Consider the following 27,202-nt stretch of genomic DNA (forward strand, 5'->3'; position numbering starts at 1 on the left):
ATTTCGTTCTATTAAGGCCAAATAGGGCACGATTTACAAATAGTTTTTCCAGGAGCTATCGGAGCCTTAAACATCATGTTGTTTTGAGTTCGTGTTGTGTCCGTTGGATATTGTGCTCCGCCAACAGAGCAAACAGAATTTCTATGTTTTTTTCTTAAAACAAATGACAATAACATAAATGATACTTGACTTGTCTTGACTAATTATAGTTTTGACAGTAGTTGATTTAAACAGAAGTACGCCACCAATTTTTTATTAATTAAAGGGGTGGCGATGACTGTTTTCGATCCCCCAAACCTGAAAAAGTAGTTGGGGCTGCTGACAAAATTGTTTTTTGTCAGCCAAGAAGACGTGAATTAGGGGTACTTTTACGTATTATAGTCTAAATCTTTGTAAGCCTAGTTTAAATTGGTGTATTATAGTTTGAATATTACTACTACTAGCCTAGCTAGGCCTAGGCCTAGTAGTAGAAACTAGCCTAGCCTAGGCTAGGCCAGGGCCTAGCTAGGCCGACTAGGCCTACTAGGCTAGGCTAGGCCTATGTTATGTAGGGCCTTACGAGCCTAAAGCTACTAAATAGGCCTAGCCTAGGCCTAAAACTAAGCCTAGGCCTAGGGCCTAGGCTAGTGTAGGCTAATACTAAGCTAGCCCTGTCAGCCACTGGCTTGGTAGGACTTGGTTGTACTTGGCTTTTGGTTGGTGGTATAGTACTACTATATTATTACTAAAGAGACTCCTAGCCTAGGCTAGTAGCCTAGACCTATCGGGATCCAGTCAAGTCGCCCCATCGCAAAGTCGCCTCATACAAAGTCGCCCAATACAAAGTCGCCCCATCGCAAAGTCGCCCCAAAACAAAGTCGCCCCGGCTCAGTCGCCCCATTCTAAAGTCGCCCCAACGCAAAGTCGCCCCAACGCAAAGTCGCCCCATCGCAAAGTCGCCCCATCGCAAAGTCGCCCCATCGCAAAGTCGCCCACGGTTTTATTTCGGTATGATTATGAAGCGCCGCCGCTAGTAGTACGCTGTTTTAATCATATCGGTTGCGTTTGATATCGATTGCGTTGTTACTTTGGTCGCGCTAAATGTCGCATACATTATAATGTTTATCCTATTATATACATAATTTGTGTTTTAATTTTTATTTTACAGGTTTTAATGGAGTGATGTGCTTTTAAAAATCATTAAAAAAATACTCCCTTGTTTGAAAGTTCTAAAAAGATTATCCCTGATTTATAGTTTCGAAAATGTTAATTTAATATGATTTTAAAATTAGTTACCAGAGCCACAATTACGAATCATTTCTTCAACCTACGCGTGGATACCAGCTCATTTTTTAGGATAATATAATAAATGTATAAATGTGTAGTACTCTAGTAGGCCTTCGTATAGATTTACAGTAGTTAAAACAATAACAGTGTTGTAAGACAATGAGTGTTATAGGCTACTTGATCATTTTGCATTTATTGACAAGTTATGTGTCTTAATTTTATAATGACTTTTCAAAATGAAGAAAAAAAAAAATTTCATCGCCGATATGATTGTTTTACATGCAGGTATTTTAGTAAAATTTAAAACGCTACATATTGACCATGGAAAAACCATCGTACAGTATCGTGTGCGTGTTTTTTAAAAAGGGGACTCCCCGACGGTCAGCAGAAAGACGTAGCAGCTGTGAGGAAACAGATACCAGAAGGCGCAGCTCCGATTGGTTTCAGAGAATGTTTCAGATGGCGAGTCGCCTTTTATTCAACAGCACAATGATCATTTTACTGAAGAAATTCTTTTCAACCCTTTTGGTTATAGAACATTCTAATTATCATGCCTAATAAATATCCTCATATCGGGTGTTTATTTAATTTTAAATTAAACAAGACAGAGGCACGGAGTAATACGTACACGTCACGGACGTACGACGAATACACACACGCACGTCATCATTTACGACATATAGTGGTGATATGATGCAATTTTATAATGGATATAATGATGGGATTGCCTTTCCAGGCTTACAATCAATGTTCATTGTAATACTATGTATATAATAGTAAACTGAATGTTTATAAATAAATTGTTTTACGTAATTTGTTGCATATAAAATAAAAGACACAGACGCAGCCTACGTTTCCTATAAAATATTTCACATTTAAATAATTATGTACTGTTAAATGACATTACATTATGCTGGATAATACTATAATCTTAAACTATGTTTACAAATTGTCATTTTTTAAGGCACACATCTTTCTCATCATACTGACCTGTAAAATAAAAACAAAAATCAAAAAATTATTAATATAGGCCTAATTATAATAAATATTCATCGACCAAAGTAAAAATAATCTAGATCGTATAACATCATTTTATCGCGACCAAAATTAAACGCGACCGATTTCGAACGCGACTGATATCGTCGTAAAACTCCGGCGGGGTTTCCCCATCTTCAGATGATGCGTTGTAGTGCGACAACGGCGGAGTAATTACGGGGGTTTCCCTCTGGTAAGCTAGCACGTTAGTGCGACCGCGGAGTGATTAGTCGGTGTTTCCTCTCTGATGATGGGGGTGCGTGACGATCGTGTAACCTGAGACTACATGGCGGGACTTCCCCTTTTATGCATACACGTTCTGTGTTATTTTGTGTATCATTGCGACATTTTACGCACTTGTAAACTATTTTTTAACGTTTTGGGGCGACTTTGCGATAGGGCGACTTTGTGATGGGGCGACTTTGCGATGGGGCGACTTTGCGATGGGGCGACTTTGCGTTGGGGCGACTTTGCGATGGGGCGACTTTGTTTTGGGGCGACTTTGCGGTGGGGCGACTGTGTAAGGGGCGACTTTGTATGGGGCGACTTTGCGATGGGGCGACTTGACTAGCATCCAACCTATCTAGTCTATATCTATTCCTACGTAACTAGGCCTACAATCGCCAGGCACTACAGTACTGGGCCTACTAGCTAGGTTAGGTAGGGGTAGGCCTACATCATACATAATAATGATAGTGACACTGACAGCAAAATTTACACACTAGGCCAGGCCTAATTATGCCCTAGGCCTACTTTGGCGCTAGTTCCGTTTCGCACCTGTTTTTATTTCAACTTCCTTTTGACTCCAAACTTGTTAATTAAGTAACTTATTGTGATTACCACACCTTAGAATTGGGCCTCATTAAGTACTATTATGAAGAAGAATCGCATAAAAAGTAACAAATAATCCTTGATGATTTTACAGACATACCATTCGCAAATTTAGCATACTCGAAGTTCAATATTTTTCGTTTCTATGGAGCGCCAAAAAGGCAACTAACAGTATAGATGGTTAAAAACTCAGGGGAATGCGTCTTCTTTTAATGCATCTATTATTGAAATACATGTTTAAATTAATTAAGTATATTTTGTCAATAAAAATAAATTTGTCTTAAAAATATTTCTATACGGGGAGGTGCTGCATTTACAGGGTTTATTTTTGTGGGCCTTGTACAGTAGCACAATTACTTACCTTTGAATCAATAAAAACAAGTTGTCAGTGTTATCGCACACGCTGTTGAAAACGATCCCCTTCGTCAGGAACCAGTACAAATATTGTGACCTTTTTCCTGTCGTCTTGGTAATTCAAGTTCATAATATTTTTCAGTAAAACAGTAAAAATAAAGCCCATGTATGTATTTTGATCTTTTTCAGACATTTAGTATCCACTATGAGATAAAAAGTGAATGATAATGGCAGACGAGATTGATTTAGCTACTCGGCCTGGATTGACTCTAACCCTTGATGATCTTGCTAGTATTGTTGAGAGGAATGGCCTAGGCGAAGCTGTCGCATTTATCAAGGAAAAGTTTGGCAATCAGAAAGAACTCTTGAGGCTCTTGCAGACACATGAGGATGATGGTAAATTGATGCATTTTATTAGTGAAAAGGTTCATCTGGATCTCTTACAGTATTTTATATGGTTTTCTTTTGTGATGATCCAAATAAACATGAACTCACAAGACTAAACTGAGTTGATCAACCAGAAAAAGCTAGAGAATGAAACACACGTTTTTCGTTTTATTCAATTTATTTGTTGAATCATCAAAAAAGAAAATCCTAAATATTGATGCATTTTGTTTCAATGGATTATAAATTTCTAAAAAAATTATACAAACAAATAGATGACGAAAATCCTTTATAATATAACTCCAACTTTTTAACTCAAACATTCAAAGACCTAGAATCTGTTCTAATATATTTAATATGTGCAATTAACTTTTAATTTTTTTTCTGTATGTTTAGTTGAAAACATACCGAGACATGATCTATGAAAAGAAATAACGAATTATTGTACAATAAATTAATAAAAGCTAAGCATGTTTGTCGTATCAAACTTGGCTACCAATGGCACTTCCTAAAGTTAAGGAGTAGAATAACAATAAAGTTATAAGCAGAAAATGTAATTTATTTCCTTGTGATTCATTGCTGTTATCATATTTCCAGGCACTATGTTTTCATTAACAGTAACCTGACACAATTGTACATAATGGCACAAAAGAAGTGTATTCAATAAAGTATTTTAGATTTTAATGTATCTAGCTTTACAAACTTACCCTAACTAGGACTACTATACTCATGCTAGCTCTAACCAGAACCTAGAGAGTACAGTAGATTGTCTATTCGGTAATTGTGTGTAGTTGCTGGCTTTGTCCAGGGTAAAGGTGTTTAATGAGTGTATGTGTCTATAGTGACTAGGTGTCAGTGAGTTCATGCAGGTAGGGGTCCAGGGTAAAGGTGTTTAGTGAGTAGGTGTCCAGAGGATAGATGTCTAGTTAGTTTATAGGTATCAAGTGAGTTGTGCCTATGTGATAGGTGTCTATGGAACTGTCCCTAGACTACCTAGTATACAGTAATTGTACAGAGGTCCAGGGTATCTATTGAAGTCCATGGTATATATTGTCAAAAATGTGTAGTTGAATATTTCCAAGGCATTGCATAGTAAAATAAAATTTCTATACTATCATCAGTACTTATATCTATCAAGAGTAAACAAACACTTCTAACTGATGATTGATAGTGATATCGTTGTCTATGTTAAACTGTTTCATTATCATTAGTTCAAATCTACTTATTACAAGTAAACTGTGATAAAAACCTAATGTACTTAACTTGTGTGTATGTTTTATTTACATATTGATTCGAAGACTGATAGTAAACCAATCATAATATAATTTTGAGCTTTGATTCAAGTATACTGCAGTTCTCCCAATTAGCTGGGTAAATGTTGCCTTTGGTGATTCGTGAGTCTTGAAGACTCAATCGTTTCGTTCTGTGTGAATTCATTAATTTTTTTTTAAATACATTTTTTTCATTTTATTGTTTGTTGTTAGGCAGGATAGTAAGATGCTCACATCATTATGACACTTGTGAATAGATAGCCAGCTTGTCTTAACAAGTTAGTGAAACAGTGTGATGATGTGAGTTTCTGTTTTCAGACTTTTTTTCTGTTGTCTTAGTCAATTTATTCGATTTATTAGGCTTTTTCCTGGTTTATTTTTCATCAACTTTTTTCATTTTTACACTTGTTAATTGCATTATTAATATGTAAAGAAAAATGTTATCAAATCAAATATTATGATCAGGGACACTCAGGCCAAGCAAGGAAATCAGCTAACCACACAATAAGTCATAAATACAGTTTGTTTTGTTTATTTAATTTCACTTTTATGGTAGAAGGTCATAGTACAGTACTACTACACAAGACAAGCAATCATGAATTAAAAAGTAGAAATTTAAAAAATGTTGACATGATAATTTTTTTTATTTATTATTGTATTTCTGAACAGGACACAAAATGACGTGACCTTAATTATGAATCACTTCCAGTGAATTGCTAATAATTTACATAAAAATAGTCCTTACTATTTACATTAATATTGTATTGCAGGCAGCAGGACTGATCCATTATACAATAGTAATCCATGATCTTTTTAACTGTTTGGTAAACTTGTGTTGTCTTTCTAAATTAAAAATAGAAAAAAGGAAAAATTTAAAAAAAAATGTTTTAAACTATTTGATGTGTGACAATTATTATTGCTTATCTGCACTTGGTGGATAAACCCTTGATATTGTCAGAATCTTTTTTTTCTTCTATCTTATTCTTTCTTTCCATAAATTTTGTTGCAGCTGTATCTCTACCTCTTGTCAACCTGACATTGTTTAACTTATATTGACAAATTTAACGAATATTGACCTCTTACTGTACTGCAGTAAACTTTGATATGACTTTAGAGTCATGCAGAGTATGAAATTTTATTTCTGAACCAAAAAATAATTTTATAATGAAACTTTACAAAAGTATACTTCATAATATGGAGCAATTTTTGACATGATAAAAATAGTGTGCCACGCAAAAAATATATGCGCAACATTAATTTCTAATAAATTTCAGGTCATTTTGAGCATTTCAAAATTGTCTATTACTAATAATAGTTTGTGTTTTGCGCATACACTTGTGCGCATAGTAGCTCGTACAAAGTGTAGAAAAATGGTACCCATTTTTCTCCTATATTTTAATATGTTCTTTCTCAATCAATTCTCTTTCACATGCGTTACAAACATTTTTATTATTATTATGTCATCATATCAAAAAATTGGAATAATGTGAGTTACCTAATTTCATACAGTATATTTCAATTGTTTACCCGAATGAAAAGTGACCCACATAATTTAAACTTATTATGGAAGCTGTTGAATTCTATGAATTCATACAAATTTTGTCTATCCATCTGATGTCATGACGTCATCATATGGCCAGTTGAATTCAAAAAGTCATATTTTCATCTTTTTCGTAAAAGTTCATCGCATTTGTGGCATCTGCAAGGGAAACCAGACATAAGTCGGAATTTTCAAAATTGAGATTTCCACAAATACTGAAACTACATAATCCAAGATTTAAAATGCTGAAAAAAAATATCTTAATACCATGTCTACTTCCAGAGATATCTCAGTCTAAAGTTTTGGTTCTTTACAATCAGTGTTTTAAGAAAAATGCTTTTAAAGTTAAGTAACAGGAAATTACAATAACAAAATAAACAGGGCGTCTAAGTTTACGCCTTAGCAAAAGGGTATTCTAATTGTTTTATTTCAATGAAACTTCGCACCTTCCTTAATTAACTATTGTTCTATTATTATGCAAAATTTCATTAAAATCAACTCAATGGAACACTTTCATTTTAAGCATAAAACATGATAGGTTTTATGAAAATCATACATAATTTACACCATCTTTTTAACCAACATACTACACAAAATGTTAAAATGTATCTATTTATTTGTCTCAAAATAGAAAAACACCAAGGTAATGTAAATAAATATTGTTTCAGCTATCATTTTCTGTAAAAATAAAAAAATGTAATTTTTCAGCCTTTTAATGTTTTTGGCTGTTTCTACAAATCTACAAATGCGACTTATGTCTGATTTCGCTTGCATGTGCCACATTTAAAAGAGAGCGCATCTCACTTTTACGTGCCAAAAATAATTCAAATTTGTATTAATGCAATTATTTAGGTAATTATCTTCTAAAATGTTTATCTTCATGTTTGATGACGTCATCGTGTTAAAAATTGGATTAAAAGATGGGTCTCGTAATTGCATCTATGCTACACTGTATATAACATAGTGTATTCCGTAAGTTCAAATCTAGTTAAAATTTAGAATTTAAAAAATTAAAATAATTCAGCTTGTATTCAATTCAAGATAAAATACAAAATAAAAGGGCATGATATAACTAATGATCATGTGACCATGATCTAGAATTTGAAATAATGGAACCCTAGACTAGATAGATAGGAAATAAAGTTGGTTTTTCCCAAAATTTTGAGAATGGGTTGTGGAACCTTCCTTGGATTTGCATTTGTTCATTATTGAGGTTGTGTTTTGACGTAAAATCAATGTAACTTAAATATTTAACTGCCATCGAATTCTAAATTTACCACAGAAACGTTCTTTGATAACTAATTAATAACAAGGACTTCTACATCTCAATTAGCTTGTGTTTACAGTGCCCTAATTCTTCATGATGATGATGTTGCCATCACTGCTGAAAAGATCAATACACTTAAAGGCAGCCAATGTATCTGTGGAACCATACATTGGGCTAAGGCTCATGAAGGAGCTTCAGTCAGGGATCTTATCCGCACCAGCTGCCGCTGGTGGAGCAAGAGCCGGTGATGCACTGCAGAAGAAACGAAAGAAGAAGCCAAGAAAGAAGAGGAATCTGATGATGGTTGGTTGCCAAGAAGAAACATCTCTTTGGACTGAAATTTACCCAGAAAGGTCATATTTCATGCTTGAGTGACTCCAGTCAAAATTGTACTGTAATGTTATTCCGGTTATCCCACGTGGCGACGAGACCCCTGTTGACGAACTACAGTAGGAATAGCCAGTTTTATACACTGTTTTCCTTGTGCAACCATACAAATTATGACAACTAATTATGAATAATGATATTAAATCCAGCCGATTAATCTGATTTTTTGTACAGAGGCTACATCCAAAAATCATCTTTTTAAGGTCATCTTGTCACTCAGGTTCTAGTTATTGTGTGTTTAATCGACTTGTGTTGTGTAGTTTAGTAGGTTTTTTTAAACAGCTGGTTTATCTCAAATTTAATACCCAGGAGGAGTGGCACACGACCATTACATGTGTAAGTGCAAACAAGCAACGGAGATCTCATATCATATTTGTTTGTTTTTTCCCATATAGGAAATAATATTAAAACAATAATTAAGAAATAAAACTGTAAACCGAAACTATAATAGCTCAAGGCTTATTAAGTAAAGGTACTGTATCACAACAACATATTTGATCTGGTATTCATTTTCCTACGTCCCAGATTTTCATAACTATCCATGTTAGAACTCTCTCTTCGACACCCTCCCCTATTTTTTCTATCAAATGTCAACTTTACAGGCTAAACTCAAATGTTATATTATGTATTCCTATATTACTGTATTTATACAGTTTATTTTAATATTCAAAATTTGAAATTTAAAGTTGAATATATAAGGATAGAATATTATTTTTATTGTATTATTATTTTAAGGCTGTGTTTATGCAGCCAAAAATTAATCGATAAAAATCAGATAATTATCAGATAAATACAATAAGTTTTAACCTTCGACCTGAAGGATGAGTTGTGTTGGGTAAAAAATTAACCTATAATTTTTTTATGGCTGCGGAAATGCAGCATGATTCCGAGAATCACATTGTGTGAGTGAATCATGTAGGCTCCGAGTGCAAATGAAGTAAATCTGACTTTTTTTTAAAATAGTAATTTTTAATTTCATGTTCATTTTGTTTGCATTATTTTCATTGTGGATTATAATAAATCCTAAATAAAAATTTTATAATTAAAATTGTTTAATCTTCTTATAGGAATTAGCCATCTTGTACAAGATGTGTTGAAACGTCAAGAACTATATGGGAATAACTCCTTGTATGAGGTAGAGGAAGCGGGTGTCCACGGCAGCTTATGGAATATCATCAAGTCACAGCTGCTAAAGGAGTTGCGCCTCGTGCTGATTATGGTCCTTGCGGTTGTCTCTTTTGGTTTGTCTTTTGCTGAAAGTGATGTCATTAAATGTGAGTATAATTAACAAACTATAATTTAAAACTTTATACCTTTTAAAAAAATCTACAACAAGTGAATAATTATGGATATTAAAATTTAAACAAGAATATTCACAGCAAGATCTTAATTAAAATGTTGGGACTGGAATAGTGTCTGAGAATGAGATGCAAAATTGATTGGCACTTAATGTACTTCTGCACCTATGATAATGATTCCTTAGGATCCGGGTCATGTTCACAGTAAGCTTAACCTACTGTAACCCTAAGATAGCCTCAAAGGTGCAAAAGTGCATTAGCATCAACATAAAAAATACAGCAGATTGAATATGGATATGGATTTGAAATTAAATTTCTCACTTATGATAAAAAAATAAAATGTATTATTATATACATAATACATAATACATAATATATACAGGTACAGTACTGCCTTTTCTTTTTTTAAATCCTTGATGGTAATTATATTTTTCTCTCAGGACTGTATTTGCTAGTCCGTGAGAAAAATATGATTATCTCAGAGGATCTCGAATGTTATATATTACACCTCAAAGTAGGCATCTGTAATCTAAATGGGTACAGTACTGCACCTTGAAAATAGAATACACTAACAGGTGCTTTACATTACAGAATCGTTTCTTATAGTCCACAAGCCGGCCCTAGTGTAGGGTTATCATCTTACTTACATCACTAAAGAATGACCATGTTCATAAGGGATAAATATTTTTAACAAACCAGAGCTACAGTAATAATACACATACTGTATCTCTACCAAAGTGCTCAAGGAAAACCTTTCAAAAAAATACAGTACAGTACCTCAAAATGTACAACTATTCCAAACTATTTTCCTGATGTAGGATTATGAAAATGCTTTAATAATCAAATACATTTTACTTTACAGTTTCCTTGTATTTAGAATTGGAAGAACGTAAAAGGGCTGGCTGGGTCGGAGCAATTTGTTTATGCTTACTCGCCATCTTCATCTTTATGTTTCAAGTTGTCAGCAATTATTTTCTTGAAGAACAGTATGCCATAACCCAAAGGAAGCGCAAACTATTTTCAATGGCGCAAGTTTACACTATACGTGGAAGCGCTGGAGCGTATCAGCCAAGAGACGAGATTGTTGTTGGTGATATTATTTACGTTAAATGTGGTATGTACTACTACTATGAATGCATTAAATTTACACAAATAAATTGTAAACAATATTACCGTATGATAAGTATAGTCACACCTGGTTTAAAAATGTCTTGTGTGTGTGTTTAGCCCAGTAGGTAGGATGATGCTCAAGCATGGGATTGTATTCGGTATTGGAAGATGTTGCTCCTCTGGTAGCTGAAGAAGTTTCAATTAGAACATGTAAAAACCCATGGCAGCACCGGCGGGCTAGGGGCCGATGGCCCCGGAAGCTCTGGCGTTTTAGAGCATTTTAGGCATACAGAAATCTTGCAGTAATTTTCCTAAAGTGGTCACTAATGAATACAATTTTTGTACATGATCTAAATATAACTTCAAAATCCAAAGGATAAATTGTAGCATAGAAAATATATGCGAACGTAGTAAAACGTACCCGACACACGGACTGGCCAAACGGTAGACAAGGGGGACAGAAGCTGTCTGTCTGTCCCCCTTGGTCAGTTGATAAGCGAAGAATAGACGGTAGACGTTTTACTATAATATTGAAGAGTTTGATCAAATATATTTTTTCCCTCAGAATGTGAGGAGGGTGGGGAGTGATTAAGAATTTGAAAACTGTTAATGCTTCTTCAATGTTTAAGCTTTAAAGAAAATGACTGCCTTTTCTTGAACCACTATTGTTTAGAGACTGGAACTTCAACTTTATCATGTGATTAACAATTGTTAAAAACTGAACTTAGTCCTGACTAAATACAAACTGTTGTTTTCAGGGAGTACTGTTCCAGCTGATGGACTAATTATCTATAGTAGTAACGTAAAAGTGAATGAATACCGTGTGACAGGACGTGATTCCGTGGTTGACAAATCAGCAGATGGAGATGCTATCTTACTCAAAGGTATATCATTAATATTATGTTTAATCTTAAAAGTAACTACCAGCGCAACTATTTTAACATTTTGTGATATTGAAAAAATGTTTTTTTACATTTTTTTGTTGAATATGCCATTTTAATGTCACATAATAGTTATTAACTTTAACGAAAAATGGGACACAAAAAAAAATTATTTACCTGAGTGAAAAAAACTAATTTAAAGCAAAAAATTGTCAAATTGGCTGTCAGCTAATTGGTTTTTGGTTGAATTTAACAATTTATTTTATCATTTTAAAAATTATTTTTTCCAGATTTACTTTGTTAAAACTACAAAATTGCCTATTCAAAATCTGATTTATTAATCTTTCATTTTTTCATGTTTTTGGGGGACAATACATCTTTAACTAATTATTTCTACAAAGGTTAGCATATCATTATATTGTCATTTATTTTAAAAAGAAATTAACATATGATTGCAATATTAGTATTTTTACTTCTGTACACTTAAACTCAATACTTTTTTTCTTTACTAAAAATATTATGACATTGACAAGAATTTGTTTCGGCCAATAACCTTCAACTCATTATCAGTAAAGTATGTAAAGTATACTTATTGCTTATTCTCCAAAATGTCTGCATGTGACTCAACGTGTGTCGTGGGATATTTCTATAATACTGTAAAAGCAACTATGACATTTAGCATGAAACTTGGGTAATTTTTTAACATTTTGGTGTTTATTTAAAGTAAAAATGTCAGGGTGTACAATTTCATTTCTCTGTATTTTTATGTTTAACATTTGTTATTCACATGGGAAATCTTATTACGAAGTTCATTTTAAATTTCATCTATTTCTACATCATTTTTTAAACCATTGACATTGTATGTTAATTGATGGAGTGAAGCACTTATAATGATTTAAAGATATTGTACTTAAGTTAAACTGTCCTCTCTGAGCTTCAGATAAATAAACATGTTTAGTGAGACACAAAGCAGATGTGCATAGATTGAACATAAGACTTACAATATTGGGCGCATTTGATTTGAGAATTTTGAAAGACTACAGTTTTGAGAACTACAGTACTGTATTGTATGTACAGTATTTGCTGTTGGGTATGTTCAACATTAAAGCCGATTTTCCACTAGGCAAATTTGTTCGCGCAAATAGAAGAGCATGCGTATCCATGTTTCTATCTTCCAAATCCCTATTCACACACGCATATTAATGTGATGTTTTCAAATTGGCCTAGTGGAAGGTTGGCTTTAGTAGTACATACTGTTATATAATGAATACCATTCAAATAGAACAAGTATGCTAATTGTGAACACTGTATTCAAGAAAAAATTGATGTGAATGCAACCCATGTTACCGTAAATCTTCTAATAGTAACTCACACTCTAATAGTAACCCTCTTCTAATAGTAACCCACCTTCTAATAGTAACCCACCTTATAAGTCAATCTATAATAATAACCCACTACTCTAATAGTAACCCACAGGGTTAATATTAGAGTCACAAAAACTATTGACAAAATGACATTATGAAGACTGGTCGTTTATGATGCAGCCATATTTTGAAAATAAGGAGATAATGCATGTTGATCTCGGGAGTGGGGGAGGATTGAGTGTTTTTGAGTTTATAAAATAAAGTTAGAGTTCAAACAAATTTGTTTATTCGTACTGTTTTATTATTTTGCTATGATTTGCTGACCGGAATAGTTGGGGTGGGTTACTATTTTCAAGTGCCTAATTTACGATTAGTAATAGTAACCCACTACTCTAATAGTAACCCCTTTCTAATAGTAACCCACCCTAAAAAACAATCAAAGAATAATTAGAAGATTTATGGTATTACTATACTTTCCCTGTTGGCAGTCGTGTCAAAAGGATACAATAAACATGTTTATCTTTGTAGGATCAAAAATAATTGATGGACATGCACGAATGGTGGTACTGCAAGTTGGTGTCCACACTAAGCTTGGTAAGACTCCGCAAGGAGGAGTCATTAATGGTGCTTTTACTCCTAATTATCAATTTGCACGCTCTTCTGATGCACCTGACTCAGGGGGTAAGATCATGCCTGCACGTTTATTAACTTACATATTAATGACACCAGATTATCAATTACTTTATCCAGACTAAAGCCTATTTTTCACTATACAAATTAGTCACACAAATCCAATGTTTTCCACTACTAGAGTGAATAGGTGCAATTTCATTTCCATCACGTATCTGCAACATTTACACACATTTAAGATTAAAATGGAGAAAGAAAACATAAATAAATATACACTTCAAATTTTAGAAAGATAATATAACATTTATTTATAAAGACTACATAAATCATCCTATAAATGTTTATTATTACAAATGAAAGTGAATTAAAAGTTAATCTACGACCACTTTTCTTTGACTTGAAAATTGTGCCTAACCTATCAACTCATCTCTCTGAACGGTATTGAATGACGGCCTCTGGAAATTCCACATTTGATTTTTAAAATTATTTTTCGACATAATTCATTAAATATTTGGTTTTCAAACTTTTCGTTCCATCTTCGTAGCAAGATATTTGGTGCAAAATTCAGACGGATCGGATGTCGCACAGCGGAGTGCATAGTGGACACTTTTTGTGTTTGCCTTTTATTTATAGATTACTTACATTTACCAAGTGTTATACACACTATACAGTAGTTGGTGTCATTAATATGTTTATTTTTTTTAAATTCATATTTGCACAAATTTTGTTTGAGCATTTTATTATAAGACTATTATCATTTCTTTTTAATTCTAGTTCTTGATTATGATATGAATAATTTAACAATTATTTTTTCAATATTCATATTTTTGTTATAATAAAAAGAATTTAACTTTAATACAGTTTACTTTAATGTGCAGTAGTTAGTCACTATTCTCATTTAAATATTGAATGATTTGATACAATATTATATTGTAATTTCTTTTTTTGCATGTGTTTTCAATTATTAAATTAAAGGTGATTGAGGTGGTTGGCTTTGTTTATAAAATTAATTATTTATTAACCAAAATGAGAGACCATCTGTTTATGAATACAGTTAGTGAACATACACACAAATACCTGTGTTAATAATGCATGCATATCATAAAATACTATTTATAGAGATTTTATTTGGAAGAGAATCGATTGGCATTTATAATGTAGAGCTTGGTTCCCACTATACAATGCAACGACGTAGACGCAATGCAAGTGTGTTGTCCAATCATAAGCGAGAGTTTGAAAGATCCATCGTATCGTGATTGGTCATATTACTAATGGTGGGCCTATATCCTTGTGTTGGGAGCCAAGCTTTAGGTGCCATATTAAAAAATCCAAAGACATGAAGCTGATTATGAGAATCAATTATGTTAATAATTATAATCGCATGTATTAATAACAATTTTAAAATTAAACATTCACATGCCATTTGATAGATTTAAGTGTCATTTTTAAAATATCATTATTAATTTTTAAATGTGTTATCATCGTCATCATTTTAATCATCACTGTTATCATTGAGTAAATAAACCGAAAGAGGAAATATCAGATTTCTACATTATGTTAAATAGGGAAGAGAATAAATTACTATTAGTTGAGATTATCAAAAGATAGTTGTTCTCTTTGTATTCACTTCCCAATGTCTACTACCAACATATAAGAACATTCAGTCTATGTCGTGCCTAACTTACCTGGATAAACCGACAATAGCCCATGCTCTCCAAATGGAGGGCTTAAATACAAAAAGAGTTATTATTATTTTTCATAACTTTCTTAGACATTGCAAGATCTGCCAATGATATTTATGTAAATATGCCTGGTAACACTAGTGAGGTTGCAACACAATCATCACCTCCTGTGTACTCACCACTTGGTAGCCAACGCCTTAGGAACAAGAAGGATAAAAAAAGTGTCCTGACGCAAGATTTGGAAATCATCTCAAAATATGTGTTAATAGCAGGTAATCACAATCATTAATACTGAATATTTGTCAGAACATTTTTTGGAATTTTTTATTTTACCAAACAAATGTGATGCGCATGGTTTATTTATAGTTATTTTGTATCAACATTTTTTTAAATCAAATTTTAAAATTCTTCTCAAAGAAATGAGACAAATTTGAATCTATCCCTATCCATCAAGCACACTTGTTAGTCTACAGGTTTTGAGGATTAAAGTCCATAGATTTGAATGCCACCCAAGAACAACTGGCAAATATTTTTTTCAATTATTCTTAAATTCCTGATGAGAGACCTGTTTTTTGTTCCGAGATGTCCCAAGTTGTTACTGCACGCTTGTATTGCCCTGGTGTTAAACTGACAAATCAAATAACTCGTAATTATGCTTTCTCCCGAGATTTCTCACGGTTTGTCTATGCGTGTAAGAAAATGTATACTAATAGGGAGATCAAAGTTGTAATAATTTATGCAGATAAGTCAGAACATTGTTTTCTAATTTAATACAATGATTGATTTGTAATTGCCAGCTATTGCCCTGTGTACAATTATTGGTCTGGTTCTGATTATTAACTATTGCTACCAAACATTCATTGCTGATGATGAGAGCTGGGATATTACATACTTGAAGGATATAGTAGACCTGATCATTGTCACCGTCACTGTGTTCACAATCACCTACCCATCATCTTTACCTTCCATCTACCAGCACATCTGCAAACAGTCGGCTCATGTAAGATTTGTTTTTGTTATCATAGTTACCGTATTTATTCAAATAAACGCCCCGATTTGAATACACACCTCCTTGGAATAAATGACCCCATTGAACACCCGTTTTGAATAAACGCCCCCTACTCCCAGGGACGTTTATTCTTTCCTTTAATAAAACGACCTGCCACATGCATATACACACAATATTGTTTTGAAACACATTTCTATTTGTAGTAGAATTCATTGACTTCCATGATCTATAATTTACCAAGCATTTTGAAACAATTGATATTAATTTGTGTTGTAATTTTTTATATCTAGGGGGAATTCATTTGATTATACATGCTACAATAATTATTACACAGTACTGAATTTGATGTAATAGATTTAAAATTTGTTTTTTAATTATTTAAAAAAAAATCACAATTAATAATTTCACTGTAATATTAAATTAGATAATAACCCAATAATTAATATATTGTTTGAAGGGTTGCATGGCGTATTCAAATGTTGATATAAGTTTGCGGTACACCATGTATGTTAGTTCTGAAAAGAAATGTTGAGTTTCTCAACGTTTTGATCAATATGCTTTGATCGTCCTCAAGAAACTACGTGTACCGCAAACTTATATCAACCCAATAATTACATTTTGTGAATTTTTTATTTGTGAAATTGTATAGGAGATTCGACATGATCAAATATTTGTCTGTAACAATGAAGCCTATGGAATTATGGGTAATATTACCACACTTTTAATGAACAAAACTGGAGTGGTCACAGAAAACTACATGCGTGTTGAGGGCATCTTTTTATTTAACGAGTTGTTTCATGTTCGCTGGCCGGATAAACAAACTAATCTTAACACAAGACTGAAATCAATGACGCATTCTTCAGAAGTGACCAATTTACTTCTAGAAGGAATGGCAGTGAATACAGATTACACAGCTCAAATTATACAAGTAAATATATCTATTTTTAATTATAAAATAAAATGTATGTCTTTTCATAAGATGTTTTTTTTTAGTTGAATACACTACAGTAGAATTCCTATTTTAATGTGTTCGTTTAATATGGGCGGATATTTTTAAGTATATTCCCCTCATTTCACATTTAAGTGTCCCTCTAGGGTGTTCCCTGAATGAGATAGTCCTAAATTAAGGTTTTACTTTATAAGCTGTTGAAAGAAGAGCTTTACAATTTATGACTTATTTACTGTATTTATCCCACTCTAAAAAATAGCTTATGTTTGTGCAGATTTAAATAAATGTCTGCCAATTTCCCAAAACATTTTAACTTAAGTTCATTAATGAATTTTTACTGTATTTTCCGCGAGTGTTAGATTCCCAAAGTTGCTCGGCCTATGGTAGTACTAGACGTACAGCATACAGTTCCTTGTATTTAAACTTCATAAGCCTTAACAAAATTGCAAAAAAAAAAAACTCCCTAGATTTTGGCGATTTGGGAGCAAACATACATTTTTTTTCCCCAATACATTTTCCCCATACATGATGACATGCATTGCTAACTTGATATACATCAAGTAGTATATTAGCATCACAGAAGCTGGTTGAACCATTAAACGTTGATCATATTCTTCTTTATTCACAAACTAGATACCTGGCGAGAATCATGGTATTCTTCAACATATTGGAGACAGAATAGACTGCGCTCTACTGGAGCTTGTGGAGATCCTGGGTGGGCATTATAGAGCATTGCGGGACATGAATCCAGAGGAGAAGGTGATGCGTGTCTATCCTTTTAACACGAGTAGGAAGATGATGTGTAGTGTCATTGGTAAGGAAGAATTGAACAGAAACAGAGTCTATTGCAAAGGAGCAGCAGAGCGAGTACTTAAAAGGTTTGCAGCTTTTTATGTATATTGAGGGACCATGTAAAAATGAATCTACTGCAGTTACTGCAGGAAATACATTTTGTTTATCTGATTATTAACAGTAGCAAGATTTGTTTGAGTAACCATTTGAAGTAAAAAAAAAATTAACCATTAATTGACTGCCTCAGACGTATACATAGAAACAAACATACATTACTACAGTAAAAGTTATTAAATCGTTATTATCTATTGCTTAAATAAATGTTGTCAAAATCAAATCAAAATATGTAAATTTGGAATAACTGTTAAAATGGTTTAAAAATTAGATTTTACTAAACAGTAATAATTATGTATTTAATATTTTATTATCTTAAAAGGTGCTCATTTTACCTGGACACGGATGGTGTAGCCTGCCCTTTGGACACTGCTACTCAATCACACTTTGCATCGCAAATAACAGAGATGTCTAAATCGAAGCTTCGCACGATATGTTTAGCATATCGAGATATGCCCATCGATCAGACAGAAGACAGCGTGGATTTGTCTCGTGAGGATGATGTCTTATCAAAGCTGACTTGCATTGCTTTGTTAGGGATTTCAGATCGTGTTCGTCCAAAGGTAGGAAAAACAACATTATATCCTAAATAAAATAGCACAGTTGCCTATTATGTTATAAAAGAACTTCATTACGAAATGCAATGTGCATATACTGGCTGGTATAATCAAGTTTTCCAGAAACTCTAGTATTCTTGTGCATTTTTTAAATGCTAAAAAAATCTTGGATCTTTTGGACCTCAAGAAAAGTCAGGGTTTGGTAAAGATTCCAGTTTTCATAACGTCCAGTATTGGAAGACATACAGTATGTCAACAATACTGTATATTGCTTTAAGGTTAGTGATTTTAACATTGTGGTGACAGACAGACTTGGTAAAAAAAAATTGTTTTTCTCCTAATCTCCTTGCAAAAAATTGTACTATAAAATCTAATATCTAATAATATCTAACTTTTTTTAGTAAAATATATTCCCATTCATTAGTAAAAAAAATATCCCTGATCAAATAATTCTTGCTTTAAAGAAGTACATATAGTAAATGTATAAAGGTGTAATGTCCCCAAAAACATGAAACATAAAGATTAAATAAAGTCAGCCTTTTTTTTTATCCTATTATGCGACATTAAAATGGCAGGGGAAAAATATAATACTTTACATTTTTTTAAATATATTTTTTCTTTATTTTTTAAGGCTGCTAAGTATGTTAAGGATTTACAGCGTAGTGGGATCAAGATTACCATGGTAACAGGAGATGACCTCCAGACAGCAGGCGCTGTAGCTGCAGAGTCAGGAATCATCCGCAGTCATAAAGATCTCTGTCTGGATTCTCAAGTATTTAATCATAAAATCCGTGGAATTGAAATGGTAAATTTTAATTCTTGAATGTAGTGTGAATGTGATTTTGTTAAAGGTGTGGGAGATAGACTTCAGGTAATTACTCTTAAATGTAGTGTGAATGTGACTTTGGTAAAGGTATGGGAGATAGACTCGAGGTAAATACTCTGAATGTAGTGTGAATGTGACTCTGTTAAAGGTATGGGAGATAGACTCGAGGTAATTACTCTTGAATGTAGTGTGAATGTGACTTTGTTAAAGGTGTGGGAGATAGACTCGAGGTAAATACTCTTGAATGTAGTGTGAATGTGACTCTGTTAAAGGTGTGGGAGATAGACTCGAGGTAAATACTTTTGTGGAGCACTGTGGTGCAGTGGTTAGAGCATTGGACGTGCAATCAAGAGGTTGTCGGTTCAAGCCCTGGCTCGGTCACTGCAGTGTTGAGTCCTTGAGCAAGATTCTTTATCCACATTGTTCCTCCCCACCCAGGTGATAGAAATGGGTACCGGTATGTAAAAAATACTGGGAAGGTAAATCAGACTCGTTTGTGCGGGAGGAGTGGCGTACCCCCCACAAACATACACACTTAGTGGAGTCTGGCCCAAACGCTAAAGAAATGGAGATGGGCACCACGGCCGTTAGCATTAGCTTAGGTTTCGACTTTACCTTAAATACTCTTAATGTAGTGCGAGTGTGATTTTGTTGGATGTGTGGCATCATGGGTGTCTAGATAACTCAGATATATCCAAGTTTTTTAGATCTAATCTGAGTTTTCTAGAGATTTCAGGATCTATAGTCTTCTATAGTGTCATTCTGCTCTTAGAAAACTCTTCCTAAATGTGTGCCCTATTTATTTAAAGTTTCTCATGTTTTATTTTCAGACTTCACCATCTGCTTCATCTATCATGTATGGGGATGAATCTCAAATGGTAAGCAATTGCTTTAAAGGCCAGGTGCGGGCAAAAAATTTCTATTGATCATACATTCCAATAATTATCGATCTATAGTTTCCCCTATGTTTCATAATTTTTGGGATTTTATTTGTGTTACACGAGCTTGTTGAAAATAAGCACTTTCTTATCAGTGGGGGGATAGTTCAAATTACACAGTAAAATCTCTTCTTTTGTACACAAATTTTGTAAATAGAGAGGCATTTTAAAAAGCTATGAAAAATAAACGGTGTGGTAAAAAATGTTATCAGATGACTAAATATAAGTAATATAACTTGAATTTTACATTTCTGATATTTTTATTCAACTTCAGATTTTTATTTTCATGCTGTAGCAAAAATTATCCACCGTATATCCACCATCTTTTTTCACCTTCTAGGGAGTCACCAGACATGTTATTACATTAGGTTAAACTACCTAACTACTGAAAAAAAAGTCTTCCTGGCTTTTACGGCAGAATTTTGCCAAAATTTGTATTTGACCATATTAAGGGAAATTCATGTTTTTTTGTCTTGATTTCTTTTACAAATATATGATTTATGTACAATTAACCAGATATTATATTTAAAATTCATGCCTGTCCCTGAGCTTTAAAATAGATTATAAAAGGTTTCATTTCTTATACCCTTTTCACACCTGCAAAATTCAACTTGTAACAAGTTGTAACCAGGTTTACATAGTGCGAAAAAACACTGATAAGATGCCTGTTTTTTGTTCTAAGATGTCCCAAGTTGTTGCCCTGCGTGCATGTGTATTGCTCTGGTATTATAACTGACCAATCATAATCAAATAGCGTGCAACTATGCTTTTCTCCTGAGATTTTTCACTATTCACGCGTATGCATGTATGAAAACGTGTAATAAATCAGGAGAGCAAACCTGGTTACAAAATTTATGCAGATTTGAAAAGGATATTAGATGATAGATTTGAAAAATAAATTGTGATTGTTATTATTAATTATTATTTAGATTAAAGATGATGAATTTCACAAGACATGGCCATCTCTAGGTGTACTAGGTGGGGCCCATCCAGATGACAAACAATTACTTGCTAAAGGCATATCTGCAGCTCCAAAGAATCTTCAACCGCAACTGGTTGCAGTAACTGGACGCTACATAGGGGACGAGGATACCCTAGCAGAAGCTGATTTAGGCATTGCTCTTGTAAGCCCTCCTCATTTCTTTTTCTATGAAATAAAAATTCATGTCTCCAGACATTTTCATCGGATTTACGTGATTTTAAGCAATTTTGTATGTCATGAGAGTTATATAGTAAATGTTATACTCTTTGACATTTTTTTGTTTAGGGAAATATTGGTTCTGTAGAAGCTAAAACGGCTGCTGACGTCATATTAAAAGATGACAGTATTTATAGTATTCGACAGGCCATCATGTGGGGACGCAATATCTGGGATGGTGTTGTCAAGTTCGTCCAATCCCTGTTAGTCAGGGGTATGATAACATCACTTGTTGCCTTTATCGGAGCTTGTACTTTTTCAGTAAGTAGATTTTGTATTCTTTGGATTATAGACTTGTTGAGATATTTTAGTGTTTTTACTTTTGCAACCATTGTCGCACTGTGAGGGTTATATTTAAATAGTTTATTTCCGATTTCCTGAGACAATAGTGTGATGATCAAAGATTGATAAAAACCATCTAATTAGTTGAAATGGTCTCACCCACTTGAAATGGTCTCACCCACTCTTCATGATGATATACATACTGTTCAATCAATTAACTGTACTGTTAATTAGTACTGTACTGTTTAATTAATACTGTACTGTTTAATTAATACTGTACTGTTTAATTAATACTGTACTGTTTAATTAATACTGTACTGTTTAATTAATAAAGTTCATACACCATTGCTTCATTCACCATATAAATTCTTCTGTTGGTATGCAATTCTAATGTGAATTCTGTATTTATAAATTGTCATAACTGCGATCTACTTCAGGTTCCCTTAAAACTTGTTATACCTCCAGAAAAATGGTTGCGAAACCCCTTGTGTAACCACTCATAGCCACTCGACCCAATTTTGTTGTAGTTGTAACTATGTATTACAAACTAAATATTTTTAATTATATGTTTTAGGTGGTTAATATATCTTTTATGCTTTTAGCTTTATGCTTTACTGTATAATAAATTAGAAATTTTAAATATTTTTTTTAATTTGTTTTTGTAGAATAGCCCAATCAGAGCCATCCAAGTATTGTGGTCATATCTATTAGTTAATGTATCCATCATCTTATTGGCTGATAAACCAACACGTCACATCTTGAAATACAAAGCTGCTGGTTCAGATAATCACATAGTTTCACCTTTGTTTGTTGTTACAACTATTTCTCATTTTATCTACCAATTAGCTGTCATTCTTGTCTTCATATATAAAGGTAAGACTCCCATTATACTTTCTATTTCTTTTTACATGAATTAGCCTTCACGGTACTCAAACCTGTTCACAACTTGTATTTTTATCATTTATCAATTTTTCTTGAAGTTAGGTTCTTTATTCTTTTCAGTTTATTAGTTTACCATAAATTAGATTTTATTTGTATGCTTATAACACTTAACAATTTCAATAAAATAAACTGTGCTGTTGCACAACAAAGACCACTATGTACACTTGAAAAACTGTTGTCACTGTGATTGTGAAGAGGTGTTGCACACATTTGTTAATAATTAATTCAATTAAGATTATTACAATTATTTATGGTTTGATTTTGTACATGTATCTCTATTTACAGTACATCATTGCATGCAATTATAATTGTTTTTCTTCAAAAGTATATAAAAGCATAAATTTAATACAAATAGATTTACAACAATTGAATAGTATTGTTTGTATTTCATTGACAGGTAGACCAGCTGAGTGGTTTAGGTACAAACAAATATGTGTATGTACAACATAACACTACAGTTAGACTGATCGCTAGGTGGTTAATTATTGAAGAATAGTATTATGTTTTTAATGTTCTAATTATAATAATCTATTTCTAGGTGCCGACTTCTTTGACATTGATGATGGCCAAGAACGAAGTCCATCTACATTTCCTTCTCAACACATGACTATGGTTTTCAATGTCTTTATCTTGATGCAAATTTTTAATCAATTGAATGAACGCAAAGTTCACAGTCAGCAGCAGGTGTATGATGGTCTTTTGCAGACGAGATCGCTGGTATACGTAGGCGAGGTGAGAACTTTTTTTTTATAATAACTCATTGAGCATAGTGACCAAGCGGTTAAGGCAGACCATGCTTAAATTTTGATGCTCTTTTAGACCTTAGTTCTAGTTGTAGAACAAGTCTTTTTGGGTAATGACTTAAAATTGGAGGTCCAATATACATATATGGTTCATTTTAATGAACCCAATGCACGAAGAGTTACCCATGTACTTCTATTTTAGCCCCTATCATTCATGGTACTTGCCAGTGGTGGTCCAATTCCAACTTCAATGAGTCCCATTTCCTACGTTAAGATAAATTTGAAAAAAATTTAATGTAAAAATAAATACTATATGGTCTTAAAACTGTGAAAAATAAATTCATTCTAATAACATAAGCGGCCCGCTATAAATCCCAACATTGATTGATATTTTATTATTGCTTTTTTCTCTGATTCACCCACTTTCGATCGATTGGCAAAACAAAAAATCGAATTGGAAATACCGAAAAACAAGACAATTAATGCAGCAACTAGATAAAATTAAATTTGCTGATTGGAACTAAATGCTAGATGCTAAAGATGGAGTGGAAAAGCAATTTAATTTTTTTTCTTTTTAGTGACATTTTCAAATAATTTGTCTGTAAGTTATGCTAGTACTAAGCTGTCACAGATGATTAGCATGCATTATTTTACTTTGAAAACAATTTCAGGATGCATATAACTCTATTCTTTCCTACTGCCATTAAAATGTTATATATTTGTTGGTCGTCATTAAGTTTGATATCTTGCTGTATGGTTTTAAAAATGTAAATGTAATCATTGCTGATATCACAATCAACACTGAATCTCTTCTCCTATTATTGTTTGTATTTCAACTGAGCTTAGCTGTAGCTTGGTGGTTAACATGCTTGCCTCCAATCCAATCCTGACCTACAGTAGTTACAGGATTGTAGTTGTCCCAGGTCTTTCAAATCCACTCCCTAAGCCTCAAATAAAGCCCCAACATAAGCCATGGCCCAAAGTGCACCACAAGTAATTTGACCAATCATCATGACATGATGGATTAAGTAACCATACACACAGATTATTGCATTGGCTGCCTCATAAATATCTAAATTTACATAAAATAATATATAATTGCAATAAAACAAATGTAGTTGCTGCAACAATAACTGCAGTAGAATAATTTTGACTTGATTTGTTAGTTAATTTTAGCATTTTTACCAATAATGTTGACTTTTCTTTTCAGATTTGTTGTCAGTTGTTAATTATCCAATTCAGTAACTATGGTTTTGGTTGTGAAGCACTTGACTTAGACCAGTGGTTGTGGTGCTTTGCGCTTGGTATTGGTACCGTTTTGTGGCACCAAATTGTTCTTCTCTCCTACAAACTCATCATCCTGATGAAATCATGAATAAGATGAACCAGTTCAAGCTACGCATGATAAGATAATATACTGTATTTATCATGTGGATAATCTTTACATACATTTGTTGCTGCTGTATTATTAGGTTTAATCCATTCATATTTAAAATCAGAAAATTATTACATTACTTACAGATCAGATTGTTATTGCATTTGGATTAGTATGTTTACAAGCTATTGCATACACAGTATGTTCATCTTTTATCATTGGTGGTTGACCTCAGTGCCTGCTCCTCATCACTTGCCTTATTTGGAATTAACCTGCTTCGATTGCTCAATAAATTTTAATGTTGTAACCTTATAACACAACTAAAGTAGATTCTTGTCATTTGACTTGAGGATTGTGAGTCACATAATATTTGAAAAATATTCTATTAAACTCCTTACATCATCGAGAGTACAATGTCATTTATAATTGTTTACTTCGCGTCCAAAATGACAAAAAAAGTTTGTTTGGATGAAGTGTAAGCATTGCAAATTTCACCAAATTCATCAGTAGGAACTCACCTTACTATGTTTGCATTAATCACTTACTGCAATTGAATCTGTGTGGACACACCTTGAGAATGGTAATACCAAAGATGGAATCAATCTATGCATGAGATGTGGTGATATTTCCTGACCACATTTGAAAGCAATTACATTGAAATGGAGTATAGAAAATATATATTTAGTTTAATTATTTTTAAATACACAATTTATGTTTTAGCTTGCTCGTTCACACACGTTTGACCATCGATATCATGCGGTAGGTTTATAGTTCATCTTGCCCTTCCCTTAAGCTTGGTTCCCACATGGTTCCCACCCATCCACAATGACGTGTTGACCAATCACAAGTGAGAGTTTGGGTGATCCATCTTGTAGTGATTGGTCAAGTTAGTTGTGATCATGTCCCTGCACTGATTCCAGGTGGGAAACAGGCTTTAGGGTTGCATTGTTAGTAGAAAGCAACTGTCTGTAAACTACCAGTAGTCGTTTCTTCTTCTTTCTACATAGAATACGAAGTGTAATAGTTAATACGCCCCTTAATTTAAACATAAAAATATGTATCACATGTCTAGAAATAATAGTTTGGTGAAGCTAGCTCAATCAAGGATAGTGGTCAGCATTTTTAACGTTTGTACTTAAACTATTATATAAAGTGTTTTGGGGTTTTTTTAAGTTGATGTTAGAACAGTGCCTTAGTACATGAATTATGATGCGCACAAAATCATTTGTATTTTGCCACCTTTTGTCTTCCACTAGTAATCAACCCACCTGATATTTGGATTTTAAAATTACTGGGATGCGATCTTTGAAATATCAGACTATTTACACATACATTTTTTTCCCGCCATGGGTGATAGTGCATGTGGAAGTTTTACTTTATCTTACTGTATAAATTACTCGTAAGACATGGATATTTTTTTATTTATTTTTTTTTTGAAAACCAAACTTCATGTTCGCCAATATTGTTTTTATGATGATAATAATAATAATATAGATTTATATCATAACAAATAATGTTTGTATTCGTTGAAAAGAATATGTTTTGTTCTTGAATGATTAACTGTGCATTAAACAGTCAATCTTTAACCTCCTGAAAATATTTTCCAATTTAACTTTCGATGTTGGTGTGTTTCATTGTATATTTCATCCTCTATTATAGTCTGCAATATCTTTTATTTCGTGTGTCTTTTAATATTAAACTTAACCAAGAAAGTGTGTACTTACAAACTTTTTTTATATAATATATTATATTTATATTTTGTAATGCAATACTAGTTTTATATTTATAGTTTGTATTATCGTAACATATTTTTTGTTGAACAATTTTTTATATTATAAATATTCAATCATTTAAATAGGCCTACTCATGTTTTTATGTATCGAACATTTTCTGAACAGTATCCTATAAATCATCTATGTTTTTACACGAAATTGCACATTAACAAATTAAACATTTTCTAATACTAATAAATATTTGTTTATCAGTACATATGTTGTGTGTCTGTTTATGAGTTCCGAAATTTGATTCACTCGATATAATTAACACTTAATTAAAACTATTATTAACGCCTACGGTGACTACGGCTATACAATATTACATTTGACGACTATGGTGACTACGGCTATACAATATCTCATTTGACGACTATGGTGACTACGGCTATACAATATCGCATT

The 27,202-nt window shown here is 32.9% G+C and overlaps 1 protein-coding gene across 2 annotated transcripts; it reads left to right on the top strand.

The window, feature by feature from the left end:
* The first annotated feature begins 342 nt into the window (after window positions 1-342).
* On the top strand, window positions 343-27,012 carry LOC144855445 (plasma membrane calcium-transporting ATPase 2-like). 2 transcript variants are annotated; one of them, XM_078713306.1, is made up of 18 exons: window positions 343-362; window positions 3,676-3,882; window positions 9,403-9,609; window positions 10,496-10,747; window positions 11,502-11,627; window positions 13,517-13,669; window positions 15,390-15,572; window positions 16,098-16,300; window positions 16,959-17,237; window positions 17,892-18,136; window positions 18,487-18,727; window positions 19,353-19,526; window positions 20,378-20,425; window positions 21,415-21,609; window positions 21,753-21,944; window positions 22,631-22,838; window positions 23,446-23,639; window positions 24,861-27,012. In XM_078713306.1, exons 2-18 carry the CDS (start codon window positions 3,708-3,710, stop codon window positions 25,023-25,025), a joined length of 3,240 nt encoding a protein of 1,079 aa, XP_078569432.1. In that variant the 5' UTR covers window positions 343-362; window positions 3,676-3,707; the 3' UTR covers window positions 25,026-27,012. The 2 variants fall into 2 exon arrangements, with proteins under 2 accessions (XP_078569432.1, XP_078569431.1); XM_078713305.1 differs by lacking the exon at window positions 343-362 and adding an exon at window positions 365-392.
* The last annotated feature ends 190 nt before the right edge of the window (window positions 27,013-27,202 follow it).

This window comes from Antedon bifida, chromosome 11 (assembly GCF_963402885.1).
Source record: "Antedon bifida chromosome 11, ecAntBifi1.1, whole genome shotgun sequence".
NCBI classification, from domain to species: Eukaryota; Metazoa; Echinodermata; class Crinoidea; order Comatulida; family Antedonidae; genus Antedon; species Antedon bifida.

Bases quoted from the DNA above. Each gene is read 5' to 3' on its own strand.
- LOC144855445 (XM_078713306.1), top strand. From the start codon at position 3,708: ATGATAATGGCAGACGAGATTGATTTAGCTACTCGGCCTGGATTGACT. The intron at 15,573-16,097 runs GTAATCACAATC...TGTAATTGCCAG, and splicing joins AAAATATGTGTTAATAGCAG to CTATTGCCCTGTGTACAATT. The intron at 16,301-16,958 runs GTAAGATTTGTT...GAAATTGTATAG, and splicing joins TCTGCAAACAGTCGGCTCAT to GAGATTCGACATGATCAAAT.